Here is a 17,017-nt window from a genome sequence, read left to right on the forward strand (position 1 = left end):
TGCTGTTTTTTTAAAAATTGGTGGTTAGGGCCTACTAACGGTGTCTGCCCCTCCCTGGTGTTTGTCCTCAACTGTATAAAGCTGAGATTCAACCTTCTGGCTTTCGGCCTATAGTATCAGATATCAAACTGCATTTGGCCTTCAACTTTGGTTAGGGCCTACTAACGGTGTCTGCCCCTCCCTGGTGTTTTTCCTCAACTGTATAAAGCTGAGCTTCAACCTTCTGGCTCTCATTAAGTGCTGTTTTTTTAAAAAATGGTGGTTAGGGCCTACTAACGGTGTCTGCCCCTCCCTGGTGTTCTCCTCAACTGTATAAAGCTGAGCTTCAACCTTCTGGCTTTCGGCCTATAGTATCAGATATTAAACTGCATTTGGCCTTCAACTTTGGTTAGGGCCTACTAACGGTGTCGGCCCCTCCCTGGTGTTTGTCCTCAACTGTATAAAGCTGAGCTTCAACCTTCTGGCTCTCATTAAGTGCTGTTTTTTAAAAAATTGGTGGTTAGGGCCTACTAACGGTGTCTGCCCCTCCCTGGTGTTTGTCCTCAACTGTATAAAGCTGAGCTTCAACCTTCTGGCTCTCATTAAGTGCTGTTTTTTTAAAAATTGGTGGTTAGGGCCTACTAACGGTGTCTGCCCCTCCCTGGTGTTTGTCCTCAACTGTATAAAGCTGAGCTTCAACCTTCTGGCTTTTGGCCTATAGTATCAGATATTACACTGCATTTGGCCTTCAACTTTGGTTAGGGCCTACTAACGGTGTCTGCCCCTCCCTGGTGTTTGTCCTCAACTGTATAAAGCTGAGCTTCAACCTTCTGGCTCTCATTAAGTGCTGTTTTTTTAAAAATTGGTGGTTAGGGCCTACTAACGGTGTCTGCCCCTCCCTGGTGTTTGTCCTCAACTGTATAAAGCTGAGATTCAACCTTCTGGCTTTCGGCCTATAGTATCAGATATCAAACTGCATTTGGCCTTCAACTTTGGTTAGGGCCTACTAACGGTGTCTGCCCCTCCCTGGTGTTTTTCCTCAACTGTATAAAGCTGAGCTTCAACCTTCTGGCTCTCATTAAGTGCTGTTTTTTTTAAAAATGGTGGTTAGGGCCTACTAACGGTGTCTGCCCCTCCCTGGTGTTCTCCTCAACTGTATAAAGCTTAGCTTCAACCTTCTGGCTTTCGGCCTATAGTATCAGATATTAAACTGCATTTGGCCTTCAACTTTGGTTAGGGCCTACTAACGGTGTCTGCCCCTCCCTGGTGTTTGTCCTCAACTGTATAAAGCTGAGCTTCAACCTTCTGGCTCTCATTAAGTGCTGTTTTTTTAAAAATTGGTGGTTAGGGCCTACTAACGGTGTCTGCCCCTCCCTGGTGTTTGTCCTCAACTGTATATAGCTGAGCTTCAACCTTCTGGCTTTCGGCCTATAGTATCAGATATTAAACTGCATTTGGCCTTCAACTTTGGTTAGGGCCTACTAACGGTGTCGGCCCCTCCCTGGTGTTTGTCCTCAACTGTATAAAGCTGAGCTTCAACCTTCTGGCTCTCATTAAGTGCTGTTTTTTAAAAAATTGGTGGTTAGGGCCTACTAACGGTGTCTGCCCCTCCCTGGTGTTTGTCCTCAACTGTATAAAGCTGAGCTTCAACCTTCTGGCTCTCATTAAGTGCTGTTTTTTTAAAAATTGGTGGTTAGGGCCTACTAACGGTGTCTGCCCCTCCCTGGTGTTTGTCCTCAACTGTATAAAGCTGAGCTTCAACCTTCTGGCTTTTGGCCTATAGTATCAGATATTACACTGCATTTGGCCTTCAACTTTGGTTAGGGCCTACTAACGGTGTCTGCCCCTCTCTGGTGTTTGTCCTCAACTGTATAAAGCTGAGCTTCAACCTTCTGGCTCTCATTAAGTGCTGTTTTTTTAAAAATTGGTGGTTAGGGCCTACTAACGGTGTCTGCCCCTCCCTGGTGTTTGTCCTCAACTGTATAAAGCTGAGCTTCAACCTTCTGGCTTTCGGCCTATAATATCAGATATTAAACTGCATTTGACCTTCAACTTTGGTTAGGGCCTACTAACGGTGTCGGCCCCTCCCTGGTGTTTGTCCTCAACTGTATAAAGCTGAGCTTCAACCTTCTGGCTCTCATTAAGTGCTGTTTTTTAAAAAATTGGTGGTTAGGGCCTACTAACGGTGTCTGCCCCTCCCTGGTGTTTGTCCTCAACTGTATAAAGCTGAGCTTCAACCTTCTGGCTCTCATTAAGTGCTGTTTTTTTAAAAATTGGTGGTTAGGGCCTACTAACGGTGTCTGCCCCTCCCTGGTGTTTGTCCTCAACTGTATAAAGCTGAGCTTCAACCTTCTGGCTTTTGGCCTATAGTATCAGATATTACACTGTATTTGGCCTTCAACTTTGGTTAGGGCCTACTAACGGTGTCTGCCCCTCCCTGGTGTTTGTCCTCAACTGTATAAAGCTGAGCTTCAACCTTCTGGCTCTCATTAAGTGCTGTTTTTTTAAAAATTGGTGGTTAGGGCCTACTAACGGTGTCTGCCCCTCCCTGGTGTTTGTCCTCAACTGTATAAAGCTGAGATTCAACCTTCTGGCTTTCGGCCTATAGTATCAGATATCAAACTGCATTTGGCCTTCAACTTTGGTTAGGGCCTACTAACGGTGTCTGCCCCTCCCTGGTGTTTTTCCTCAACTGTATAAAGCTGAGCTTCAACCTTCTGGCTCTCATTAAGTGCTGTTTTTTTTAAAAATGGTGGTTAGGGCCTACTAACGGTGTCTGCCCCTCCCTGGTGTTCTCCTCAACTGTATAAAGCTGAGCTTCAACCTTCTGGCTTTCGGCCTATAGTATCAGATATTAAACTGCATTTGGCCTTCAACTTGGTTAGGGCCTACTAACGGTGTCTGCCCCTCCCTGGTGTTTGTCCTCAACTGTATAAAGCTGAGCTTCAACCTTCTGGCTCTCATTAAGTGCTGTTTTTTAAAAAATTGGTGGTTAGGGCCTACTAACGGTGTCTGCCCCTCCCTGGTGTTTGTCCTCAACTGTATAAAGCTGAGCTTCAACCTTCTGGCTCTCACTAAGTGCTGTTTTTTTTAAAAATGGTGGTTAGGGCCTACTAACGGTGTCTGCCCCTCCCTGGTGTTTGTCCTCAACTGTATAAAGCTGAGCTTCAACCTTCTGGCTCTCATTAAGTGCTGTTTTTTTAAAAATTGGTGGTTAGGGCCTACTAACGGTGTCTGCCCCTCCCTGGTGTTTGTCCTCAACTGTATAAAGCTGAGCTTCAACCTTCTGGCTTTCGGCCTATAGTATCAGATATTAAATGGCATTTGGCCTTCAACTTTGGTTAGGGCCTACTAACGGTGTCTGCCCCTCCCTGGTGTTTGTCCTCAACTGTATAAAGCTGAGCTTCAACCTTCTGGATCTCATTAAGTGCTGTTTTTTAAAAAAATTGGTGGTTAGGGCCTACTAACGGTGTCTGCCCCTCCCTGGTGTTTGTCCTCAACTGTATAAAGATGAGCTTCAACCTTCTGGCTTTCGGCCTATAGTATCAGATATTAAACTGCATTTGGCCTTCAACTTTGGTTAGGGCCTACTAACGGTGTCTGCCCCTCCCTGGTGTTTGTCCTCAACTGTATAAAGCTGAGCTTCAACCTTCTGGCTCTCATTAAGTGCTGTTTTTTAAAAAATTGGTGGTTAGGGCCTACTAACGGTGTCTGCCCCTCCCTGGTGTTTGTCCTCAACTGTATAAAGATGAGCTTCAACCTTCTGGCTTTTGGCCTATAGTATCAGATATTAAACTGCATTTGGCCTTCAACTTTGGTTAGGGCCTACTAACAGTGTCTGCCCCTCCCTGGTGTTTGTCCTCAACTGTATAAAGCTGAGATTTAACCTTCTGGCTTTCGGCCTATAGTATCAGATATTAAACTGCATTTGGCCTTCAACTTTGGTTAGGGCCTACATACACCAGTTAAAAATTTACCTTAGTGAAATGATACTGCGGAGATTTTTCATAAACTTTTTATTAATTTTTTTTTTTTTAAACATCACAATAGGAGCAAAAATGCTCTTTATTTGAAATACAAGTACATCAAATGGAAATTTATTCAGCAATAAAACACCAAAAATATATGTTGAGAAAAAAAGAACACACACGCAAGACACAGGCTGACACACGCTCACACACTAAACCACAGGCTGCACAAATCACACAACTTGGTAAATACATCACAGTAAAAAAAAAAGCACGTGCACGGATGCATGCACCCGCAATCACACAGACACATGCACGAAAGCACACAGGTGCAGGCATAAAATGCACGAACACATACAAAAGCACACAGCCGTACGCAAACACACACCTGCACACACACACAAAATAAAGCCGGCCAAAAGCACAAGACGCACACAGACACGCACAAACACACACACATGCACCCACAGACGAATGCAAAAATGGCAGGAATCAGGCTGGAGCTCAAAGCTGACTGGCTTCACAAGGGCAGGCCTCATGCTGGAGCTGGACTCTGGCAGGACGCTGGTTGGTGCAGTACGCTGTCAGGCCTCTGGCTGTATTCAAGTTTAGCTCTGGTTCAGGTTTAATAATAATAATAATAATAATAAGGTTTAGCTCTGACTGTATTCAGTACGTCATATAGACAAAAACACATGCACACGCACACACACACATGCACACAGCCGCACCCAAAAATGGCAGTATATATACTCACACTGGCTCGAATGCTGCAGCTTTAAGTTCTGAAGCTGGCAGGCCTCTGGACACTGGCTGGCTTGGCAGATGCTGGCAGGCTTGGCAGATGATGGCAGGCTGGGCACAGGCTTGCAGGCTGGGCAGATGCTGGCAGGCTGTCTTCTGGCTTCTGTCTTTCTGGCATATCTGGGGTTGAAGGCTCAGGCCTGGTTTATATAGATTTGGGGTTGTCCGGTGAAATTGGCAACAAAATCCTGCTTCTGAGCATGATCAGTGTAAAAAAACGGATTGCAGTGCTGCATTCTGTCAAAAACGTGTCCCGACGCATCCTGCGCTCATAGGCAGCCATTGTAGCCAATGACGCATTAATAAGGAAGCGTCGCGACACGTTTTTCCAGCGCAGACAAAAAACGTTACAATCAACGTTTTTTCCAGATGACGTGTCGGAACATTCTGACGCATCCGTCGCAAAACGTATGCAACGCATGACAATCCGTCTCGATGCGTCGCTAATGCAAGTCTATGGGAAAAAACGCATCCTGCGGGAGATTTTTCTTTTCAACGTCTGCAGAAAAACGCTAGTGTGAAAGTAGCCTAACAAGAACAGTGGAGGTCACAATAAGGTCTATGAGACCAAACAACATTTCAGTAAGAGCTGCGTGTAGATTTGCTAGAGACAAATCAGAACCCCCACTTGATTGCAAAAGACCCTCGGCAAGATTTAGGAGACTCTGGAGTTCAGCTGTTCAGAGACAAATGCAAAAATATGGCCTTCATGGAAGAGTCATCAGAAGAAAACCTCTCTTGGATCCTCACCATAAAATTCACCTTCTACAGTATGTGAAACAACATCAACAAGCCTGATGCATTTTGGGAACAAGTCCTCTGAACGGATGAGGTTAAAATAGAACTCATTGATAAAAATGATCAAGGCTATGGAAGTACTCAGTACTAGAGCTGGGCAATCCCGAACAGTAAAGTTCAGCATCCATACCTAATACCTGCTGTTCGGGCACGGACAACAGGAAGTCCATGTTACTTTTTGGGTTCGGCCCCCTGAACACCTGGTGTTTGTCGTGGTGTCATGTGCTTGACAGCACGGCTAAAACAGCTTCTGATCAGTGGTAAAATCATCACCACCAGTCAGACAGCCGTGGTTCCCAAGCTGTCAAATCACAGCGCAGCTGTGATCTGAGATGTAAAGTTTAACTCCGGTCACTACTGCTCCCATCAGCCGACACCTGATGCGGCTAATTACAGTGAGACTTGGAGCGACTGATGGGAGTATTCATCAGCCAGCTCCTGCACTGTAAATAAATAAATTATAACAAAAACTGGCATGGGTTTCCTTGTATTTTTGATAAACAGCAAGGAAAACTGATATCTGGGGGCTGCAACCCTCAGCTCTCAGTGTTAGCAAGCCCATTTTTGACAACCAGCCAAGCAACGCAGACCACTGGGGGCTGGTAAACTCCAGCCTAAAACTAGCAGCCTGCAGCCACCCAGAAAAGGTGCATCTATTAGATACACTAATTTTGGCACTTTTCCTGGCTCTTCCCAATTACCCTGCAGCAGTGGCAAGTGGGGTTTATATTTGTGGGGTTGATGTCACCTTTGTATTTTCAGGTGGCATCAAGCCCATGGATTACTAATGGAGAGGCATCTATAAGACACTTAACCATTACTAATCCTATTGTTATATTGTAAGTAAAGACACAGCAAGTTTAAAGTCTTTCATTTGAAATAAAAACAACACACTTATCCTTGTTTTATTTAAAAATAACAAACACAGTTATACTTACCTAACGACTAATTCCACTGAATGCCTCGTCTCCTGTAATTAAACGAAAATAATAACAAAAAAACAGTATCCCTCACCTGTCCGTCGCTCTGTCTCACATCATAATCCATGTCTGGGGATAAACCGTTTTCAACCTGGACGGTGCCAAGATGTGACCTTCCAGGCTGAGAGCCACTCGTGACTGAACTACGAGCACAGTTTCAGTGACTAGCGGTGACATCCTTGAGGTTACTGCTGCTCACTGAGGCTGCATTCCCAGCACTTAGCAGGTGTACAGAGGGAGGGAGCTCCTTCTTCACTCCGACCGGCAACATCATAGCGGGGGCCCGATCATTGCCATCGTGACCCGATGTCGTCATGACAACATTTGGGTCACAAGGCTATAGCAAGCACCTCAGACCATGTGCAGAACATGGTCTCAGTGGCTTGTGTCAGTGTAGCACTGATAGCTACAGTCTATTGCACTGCTTGTGCATTGCAATGGAATATAACTGTAATCAGACTGCTGAAAGTAAAAGTCCCATACTGGGATAAAGTAAAAAACGTAAAAAAAAAAATGTTAAAGATATAAAAAAAAAATCAGAAAATAATATTGTACTGATGCATTTCTATTATTATGTTATAAAAAAATAAACAAAAAAGGTAGACGTTTAGTATCGCTGCGACTGTAACGACACACCACATAAAACTTTCCTACTAGTTAACCGCTTCAGTGAACACAATAAAAAAAATTATAAAAACCAGGTCAATAACCATGCTTTTTCATCATATTGCTGAACAAAGAGAGGAATAAAATGCGATTAATTAAAAGTGATTAAATAAAAAAATTATAGCTCTCAGAATGAAGCTATGCAAAAATATCTTTTTTTGTGTAAAATAGTTTTAAACTGTGTAAAAGCACCAAAATATAAAAAATAAATAAATGTGGTATCGCTGTAATCACACTGGCCCAAAGAATAAAGCTGCCTTATCAATTTTTCCATATGCAGAATGGCATTAAAAAAAGAATTACTGAATTGATGATTTTTTTCATTCTGTCTCAAAACAATCAGAATAGAAAGCGATCCAAAAATGTCATGTGACCGAAAATGTTACCAAAAAAAGTCAACTCCTCCTTCAAGAAAAAAGCCATCACATAACGAACAAAATATGGAAAAACTATAGCCCTTACAATGTGGCAATACTTTTTGCAATAAAAAAGCATTCTTTAGTGTGTGACCGCAACCAAACATAAAAAAACTATATAAACCTGGCATTGCTCTAATCGCGCTGAGCCAAAGAATAAAGTTCCATAATCACTTATTCCTCATGAGGAACAGCGTAAAAAATAAATAGAACCAATTCTTCACCTTCTGTTGATTGTTTCATTCTGCCTCCCAAAGATCACAGTAGGGCTTGGCTCACATTTATCCTGCGCTCTCTACGCTGAGCGCTTACACCGGGTTTCTATGTACGTCTTTGAAATACGTGATTCAGATGGAAGCCCTGGTGGAAAATTCCCTATAATGAGGCATATGGAGGCACTGTGGATGCCGTTTGGCAGCCTATAATCTGGAACTATCTGTTTTTTTAGGCTTGCATAAAAGTGCGGTCCACCACAGTTTTGTGCACTTCTGAAATGAAGGAAACCGCTAAACAGACAGTGTCCAGAGTAACTCTGCTGCCTCATTATAGTGAGTGGATCCCTCGGGGGTTTCATCTGAATCATGTCAGTTGGCGATTTAGATGGAAACCCCAAAGTAAGTGCTCAACAAAGAGCCCAGGATAAATGTGATCCCAAATATTATTTAAAATGCTCACAATAAAAGCTTCAACTGAATCCACAAAAATGACAAGTCCCCACTAAGGTCCATCACATGTCAATGGAAATATAAGGGGCTTCCACATTATAGATATATAGATAGCACGAAGACTCTGGAAAAGAGAAATTGCTCCTCGCCAACCAAAGAAATCCAAATGCCCCTCTCCCTTCTGAAACCCAATGTGCTTAATCCACATTTAGATTCCACATGTTTAGCATTTTTGTAGCAATGAGAGCTGGCCTAATTTGCATATGTGTGTCTCCAGAAGCATGAGCTGGGCGGGCACAATGTGCTGGTCACTATAATGTACTGGTCACTACAAGGTACTGGTCTCTACAATGGCAGTTTGCCATTTACTCAGCAACATCCACTGCTGCTTGTTTCTGGAAAACACCCATGGTATCAAAATAGTCATTACATCTCTGGATAAATTTACAAAGGGGTATAATTGCCAAAATGGAGACACTTGATGGAGGATTCTGCTCTGCTAGTTCTTAGTAGTATATGGGGTCCGAAAAAATATTCTACAAAAATCTGCGCTTCAGGAGGCAAACAGTTTTGTGTCCTTCCTGAGTCTGGCCGTATGGCTAAATAGTGTTGCACAGCCACATATGGGGCATTTCTACATTCATCAGAAATTGTGGGACAAATTTTGGTGCCATTTATACCCATTTCTCCTTGTAAAAAATTTAAATTTATGGCTAAAACAATTTTTTTGTGGTAAAAATTTAATAATTTTTTCTTCACAGCCCAATGGTATAAAATTCTGTGACATGCCTTTGATGATCACTGTAATCCTAGATTAGTTCATCAATTGATATATTTTGTAAAATGCGGACACTTATGAGGAATTGTGCTGTTCTGCCATTTCAGAGGCTCTCCCATTGGATCATGGCACTCGCAAACCAGGACAGTAAAATCTTCACTATAATATTGCGCTCCTTCCCTCTGAGCTCTGAGAATTTCCCGTTTACATAGGGTATTGGCACACTCAGGAGAAACAAACTACAACGAACTAAGGTGCATTGTTTCTATATAAGCCCTTAAAAAAATGAAAAACTTAGGGCTAAAACATTTTAGTTGTAATGTAATAATTCATTATCTCCCAATAGAATAAAAATCTGTGACACATGTGGTGTCAAGATAATCTCTGCACCCTTAGATGAATTCATTAGGGAGTCTAATTTGTAAAATGAAATCATATATGGTGGGTTTCTGATGTCCTGGCACCTCGTGGGCTCTGTCAATGTGACCCTCAAACCATTCCAGCAAAACATTAATGCCAAAATGGTGCTTCTTCCATTCTGCGCTTTGGGCTGTGTCTCAAAAGTAGTTTTCAACCACATATTGGGTATCTTTGTTCTCAGGAGAAATTGCTCAACAAAATTTGTGGTCCAGTTTCTTCTGCAATCTTTTTTTCTTTTTTTCATTTTCACAGATCAAATTTGAAAAATGTTGTGAAGCACCCGGGGGTTAAAGGTGCCCATCACATGTCTAGATAAATGGGGATGGAAGTTTTCTAGTGTCTAGGCACACCAGAGGCTCTCCAAATATGACATGAGACCCACACACAATTCCAGTCTGCATTCCAAAACATCACTCCTTCTATTCTAAGAGCTGCCATGCGACTAAGCAGTAGTTTTTCCCCCACATATGGGGTATCAACTTACTGAGGAGAAATTTCACAACAAACTGTATGGTGCAATATCTCTTCTTAACTTTATAAAAAGGCAAAAGTTGGGGCTAAAAAATATTTTTGTGGGAAAAATGTATTTTTTTTATTTTCAAGGCTCAATGTTATAAACTTCTGAGAAGCACCTGGAGGTTCAAGTTGCTCTAAACACATCTAGATAAGTTCCCAAAGGGATCTAATTTCCAAAATGGTGTCACTTGGGTCGGTTTCCATTTTTTTGGCACATCATGGGCTCTCCATACACGATATGGCATTCGTAATTATTCCAGGATCCAAGAAGTATTGTTTCTCCTTGCGGAGAGTGACATGATAAGCAAGTCGAGGTGAGGAGACTTAAAGCTGCAATGCTCCTCTGGGAAATATGCAAATTGTCTCTTCAGAGAGGAAAAGGACTAGAACTCTAGTGCCACCTATTGGAAGTAGCAATCCTAACAGTCAATGTTGACCCTTTAACGAGCCATGTCACATGACTTAGGATAATAGCAAAACCAGAATCTCAATTTGCAGACACTGTGTTTCGGGGTACTGCCCCTCATCAGTGCAAAGTGGAGATCTGGTTTGGCTGATTGAGAGGGGTCTGACCGGGATCCAAGAAGTATCGTTGTTCCTTGTGGAGAGTGACATGATAAGCATGTTGAGGTGAGGAGACTTAAAGCCGCAATGCTCCTCTGGGAAATATGCAAATTGTCTCTTCAGAGAGGAAGAGGACTAGAACTCTAGTGCCACCTATTGGAAGTAGCAATCCTAGCAGTCAATGTCTACCCTTTAATGAGCCTCTCTGAAGAGACAATTTGCATATTTCCCAAAGGAGCATTGCGGCTTTAAGTCTCCTCACCTCAACATGCTTATCATGTCACTCTCCGCAAGGAGAAACGATACTTCTTGGATTCCGGTCAGACCCTTCTCAATCAGCCAAACCAGATCTCCACTTTGCACTGATGAGGGGCAGTACCCCGAAACACAGTGTCTGCAAATTGAGATTCTGGTTTGGCTATTATTCTAAGTCATGTGACAAGGCTCGTTAAAGGGTCAACATTGACTGTTAGCATTGCTACTTCCAATAGGTGGCACTAGAGTTCTAGTCCTCTTCCTCTCTGAAGAGACAATTTGCGTAATTATTTCAGCAAATTTTAAATTCAAAAAATCAAATGGCTCTCTTTCCTTTCCAAGTCCTACTGTGTGCCCAAACAATAATTTTTCCCCACTTATTGGGTATCAGCATTCTTAGGAGAAATTGCACAACAAATTGTATGGTGTAATTTCCCTTACCCTTTTGGAAATGTAAATTGTGGGGCTAGAGTACATTTTGGTGGGAAAAAATAGTTTTTTTTTCTTTTTACAGCTCAACGTTATAAACTTCTGTGAAGCAACTGGGGGTTTAAGGTGCACACCACACATTCAGATAAATTCTCTAAGTGGTCTAGTTTTCATAATGGTGTCACTTGTGAGCGGTTTCCACTGTTTAGGCACATCAGGTGCTCTCCAAACGCAACATGGCGACCACTAATTATTCCGGCAAATGTTACATTTAAACAAGTCAATTAGCACTCCTCCCTTCCAAGCCGTGCTGTGCGCCTAAACAGTGGTTTTCTCGCACATATGGGGTATCAGCATGCTCAGGAGACATTACACAACACATTTTAGGGTCCACTTTTTACTGTTAGCCTTGTAAAAATAAAAAAAATGGTTCTAATGTAAAATTTTTGTGACAAAAAGTTAAATGTTCATCTTTTTCTTCCACTTTCCAACAATTGCTGTAAGGCACCTGAAGGGTTAGTAAATTAATTTCATGAATGTGGTTTTAAGCACCTTGAGGGGTGCAGTTTTTAGAATAGTGTCATGTTTGGGTATTTTCTCTCTCACACATTCCCCTGTCTGAAACCAACGAATCCCCACAGTGCGTGCGCTGGAGGAATTCATAAATCTGCAATCACACAATATGACTGCAGACTTATCGATTTTGATCGGACAACCTATTTAACTTTAGGCTTTTTAAAGATCATTTCATTTTCATCTTTCTTATCTGTTCACAATAACAGTAATTTTGACCAGTGGTGTCCAAACTTGTACATGCCACAGTATTCCTTTTAATTAATTTGATTGCTTTGACAGAGTTGTAATGTATCTATAAAGATTATTTTTTCTTATTGCTTATCCTGTTTTCTGCTTGTGCTAGGAATCCCTTTGGAAGAACTGGTCTTAAAGGCAGAGGAACTCTTTGTTGGTTTGGACCAAATCATGCCATTCACCCTATAATTACACAGTATGTAGACATAATACTTTTTAATAATGTGTATTTCCAAAGAAATTAAGTTTATTCACACTGAGCATTTACGTGGAGGTTTCTAATGAGACACATGGAGTCAGACTTTGTCAGGTCTCAGCTCCTGCAATGTCTTAAATTGTTAGGCATACACAAAAGTGCAGTCGATCATGCATTTGTGTACCTCCTAAAAGTTGGACACAGCCGGAATAGTAGCCATATGGAGTCCAAAGTGACTCTATCTGCCTCATTACAGTGATTGGTTTTCTCTGAATCACATTTTTTTATGCTGAAACCCTAATGTAAATGTTTGGTGTAGAACTCATAAGGATAAGTGTAAACATAGCCTTTGTTGTTATTTAACCCACAGTGATACTAAAGGTACCGTCACACTCAGCAACTTTGCAAAGAGAACGACAACGATCCGTGACGTTGCAGCGTCCTGGATAGCGATCTCGTTGTGTTTGACACGCAGCAGCGATCTGGATCCCGCTGTGCCATCGCTGGTCGGAGCTAGAAGTCCAGAACTTTATTTTGTCGCCAGGTCGGCATGTATCGTCATGTTTGACATCAAAAGCAACGAGGCTAACAATGGATCTAATGGAGCTAACAACCAGCGAGAACGAGAAGTGAGTCGCCATTACGTCACTGGATCGCTCTTGCATCGTTCTGGAGTTGCTGTGTTTGACATCTCTACAGCGACCTAAATAGCGACGCTCCAGCGATCTAGTTTAGGTCGGCTCGTTGTCTATATCGCCGCAGCGTTGCTGAGTGTGATGGTACCTAAGAAAAGATATACTTGTCCTGCAAGAGGAAAAGCCACTTAGATTTGTCAACTGTCAACAGAAAAATTAGTTGTTTCTATGCCACTAGTAGCTTAAATTCTCTGAAAAGAGACTCGTCTCCCCAATTTCATCCCATCAGGTGTTCCATGCCTAATGGCTCCTCTTATTCTGATCCCCACAGTATGCACAGACTGTTAGCTTCCACATGCAAGGAAATGCTATATCAAAACCTAAGATGTTTTGCAAATGGATTCTTCAAGCTTTTCCATTAAATTCTGTGCTACAAAAGTCAAGCAATGCTCCTTCCCTTCCGAGACACCCCAGACTAAAATAATAATTTAAACTGCATATGGTGTGCTGCTTTATTTCTCACAAGATGTACCAGAAATTATGGAGTAAATTGCCTTCTGTTACCCATTGTCAAAATGAAAAATGTGATGTTAAAACAGCATTTTTGTAGAAATGTTGTTTGTTTTTTTATCTTAATGGCTGAATGGTATAAAATTATTTGAAAAAATTGTGATGCCAAAATGATCTATACACATCTACATGAATTCTTCAGTTGTGTGAAGTATAGCTAATAAATTGCATTGAATTTTAGTGTACGGACTCACAAGATAGCGAGGATTCTTGACGTGTGTTGCCAGCTTGTGACACCATATCACCACACATAATCCCCCGCACCCCATCACCACACATAGTCCCACCCCCCCACCACACATAATCCCGCCCCCCCACCACATTACCACACATAATCCCGCCTCCCACCACATTACTAAATATAATCCCACCCCCCCCAACATTACCACAAAAATCCCACCCCCATCACATTACACACATAATCCCGCCCCCCCACCACATCACAACACATAATCCCGCCCGCCCACCACAACACCACACATTAGCAAACCTTTTAAGGTTTGATTTGGTTTGGATTCACCGAACGGGCATCTGTTTGCCGAAAAGTAAGCTAAGAATAGTAAGAATAAGAATCACAAGCTGTTAAATACGCTTATTTTGCACATTTATTTAATCAAGACTATTCACCAGGTGCATTACTCGTAAATAAAAATGTCATGATATTCCCATAAAAAATTGTAGTGGTTTATTGAATTGTCCACTGAAAAACCAAATTGCAGCAAAACATAAAAATAGATGAAATCGTTACAAACAGATTGTCCATGTGTAAATATCAGCGCTTGTTACTCATCTTTCCCAAAGTTCTCAATGGTAAAAGCCGTCTGTCTGTGTGAAATCTGAAATCATCATGGCTACCAGTTGTTCCTTCCTTGTGTGTCTTGTCTGATGTCCATGGAGAATGATGGTAAAGGCAGGAGGTGACAGCCCCATGTGACAAAAGCCCCCACATGACAAAAGCCCCTTCCTAAGAGCTGTGTTTATATATGTGTCCTACAGATCACGTGTTCCCTTTATATGGTGTTGACTTATACTCTGAGCTATATACACAGAAATAGCTTATTGTAATGTCAGCAAGAAGCAATGTGCTCAGTACAGAATTGAGATTAAGAATAATTAATATTTAACAATACCCCCTTTTGAGGGTGACAGACATTGATTGGAACCCTCAAAATAAACATATTAATAAGATCTTCTTTCTTATTTTCTTCTTCTTTGGCAAAATAATTTAATGTTCATAATAATATAAATAATAATAATAATTTTGTTATACGTTCTCAATAACATAATGATATGTAAATTCATGTTATGGTAAGCCATGACTAATATTTACAATTATACTTCCCTATACTTAATCTGAAGCATCTCGGCTTCAGGAAAATGGCCGCCGCGATCTCCATCTGCGCATGCGCGGCATCCCGCAGCCATTTTCCTGAAGCCCCGGGCAGCAGAGCGCTCCATCTGCGCACGCGCGGCCACAGGAAGATGGCCGCCCCCACCGATCACCAGGGGAATACCGCAGATCGCGCTCTTTTCCCTCCCCTGTGCAGTGGATTCGGGACTTGAGCATGCGCAAACCACTACGCCACCAACGGAAAACTAAGCAAGATCTGGGGGAAGAAACAGCAATGTCACCACGCCCATCTGACCAGACCAGCCTGATTGACAGGCGAAAACGGCGACTTTGGTAACGTATTTCGGCAGCATAGGTGGGGAATCGGGGTCCACAAAATACAATATTGTAATGCACAGCTCAGGCCCTATTTAACAGTATTTTTATCTCATACGGAAAAAACGGGGTGACAGGTTCCCTTTAATATTGACTGAATCTTATTTTCTCATAAACACAAGGTTTTTTCTTTTTTTTTTCCAACATACCATGAATCATGAGGCCTCTTTCATACTGTGCATACATTCCACATTATATTCACTCCTTCGTTAAGTGCACTCTTAGCAGCTGCTCATACACTCATCTGTCATCTGTCACTCAGACTGTGACTCACATATAAGTTGAGACTACATATTTCACATACAAAGAATAAGAATACATGAATATTAACCCAAAATATTGTATCCTAATTATCAATGCACATTGTAAACTATTACTTTATTTTAATATTTATTTGAATATTCCCCAAATATTATCTAACACTATGTGAAACATCTATAATTAGGACTCATAAGAACTTGAGCATTTGTTCTACAGCTATATTTGGTACAAGCCTGCAACTGAATCCATTTGACTTGTAAAGCTTGAGGGCTTCAGAGGCTTCTGATTACAGCTCTAAATTGAAACAGGGGTGTGACATGTCATGCCATGCAGTGAAAAAAAGACAAGTTTTAGATTGTTACAGGACAAGATTACAGTACACAAATTTTAGATTGTTAGTTATGTACTATTTTCTTTTAAGTGTTAAATATATAAAATCTAGCAGTTATTATAACTTCCTATGTAAATAAAGACATACGTTCATGTAAGAGTTTTTTTTTGTTCAATTCCTGCTTTGAAATGAAAGCTCTAAGGAAAAATAAGAGATAAGATTAATTTCATATTTATTCTGAAACAAAATAATTTAAATATCTTATACATATGTATATATTTAATAAATGTAATGTAATTCTAAATATTATTACTGGAGTAAATTTTAATTATTTCACTATACATATAAAAATACAGTTAATATAATCTCTACTTATACAAATATGCTACTGTATTTACTGTATATTATATTAATATATAACTGCAGAATTATATTGTATAAAATAATTACATATTAATAAATAATACATTGTATAACTCATTTACACATCATATAATATAATTACATTTTTAGCCAATTCCTTAACAAAATCTCAACTCTCTGTCAATAATTTGTTGAAAAGCCCTATTTAATAAGGTCATTTTTACGGATTCTTTGAAGAGCTCTGTTTATGGAGTATTCAGTCTACCCCCCCCCCCCCATGCTGTTGCTCACCTGCTTCTGTCTTTCAATTTCCACCATCTTTACAGACAGATCTGGCCCATCAACTTTTAACCCATTCAGGGCAGCTTCTTTAATGGACTCCTGAATCTGTTCATAGGGTTTGTAGCAAATATGTAATTTTCTTCGTACTTCATAGATTTGATTTTGGGTCAGTTTTGGAGATTTTGATTTTGGCTTCTGATAAGATTTAATTATGTTATTAGTTTTAGTATAATTTGATTTCCTTTCAAGATTCTCATGTTTTCTAGAAAAATCAAGGGATTGCGCACATTCAAATAAAGAATATTTTTGTGACGCAATAACACGAGATGCAGGATTTAGGAATCCAAATTTGTTTACAAAACAATTTATCATTGATTGTTTATTCAAATTTGTAATGACAATTATGTACAACCTTTCAAATATGGACATGAATATAAAAGTACATTCTTTCCGGCCAATCTTCAATTTTAGAAGAATATCAAGATCTGGATAATTTCCTTTTAATCCACAGAATATCAAAATTTTTAATCTTTCTACATCAGTCATTTCTTCATGGAACTCATCACTCTGCATTTTTAATGAGAACCTTCTGGAAAAAGTTACTG

At 40.8% G+C, this 17,017-nt stretch overlaps 1 protein-coding gene across 2 annotated transcripts in view; it reads left to right on the forward strand.

Moving 5' to 3' along the window:
- LOC143786355 (transient receptor potential cation channel subfamily M member 2-like) overlaps positions 1–17,017 on the forward strand; it is a 1,952,850-nt gene that overhangs the window by 1,486,785 nt on the left and 449,048 nt on the right. For both annotated transcript variants that reach the window (XM_077275686.1, XM_077275685.1), the window contains one exon: positions 12,158–12,244. In XM_077275686.1, the coding sequence (XP_077131801.1) occupies positions 12,158–12,244 (87 nt within the window). The remainder of the gene's footprint in view (positions 1–12,157; positions 12,245–17,017) is intronic.

This window comes from Ranitomeya variabilis, chromosome 7, assembly GCF_051348905.1.
Source record: "Ranitomeya variabilis isolate aRanVar5 chromosome 7, aRanVar5.hap1, whole genome shotgun sequence".
Classification (NCBI taxonomy): domain Eukaryota; kingdom Metazoa; phylum Chordata; class Amphibia; order Anura; family Dendrobatidae; genus Ranitomeya; species Ranitomeya variabilis.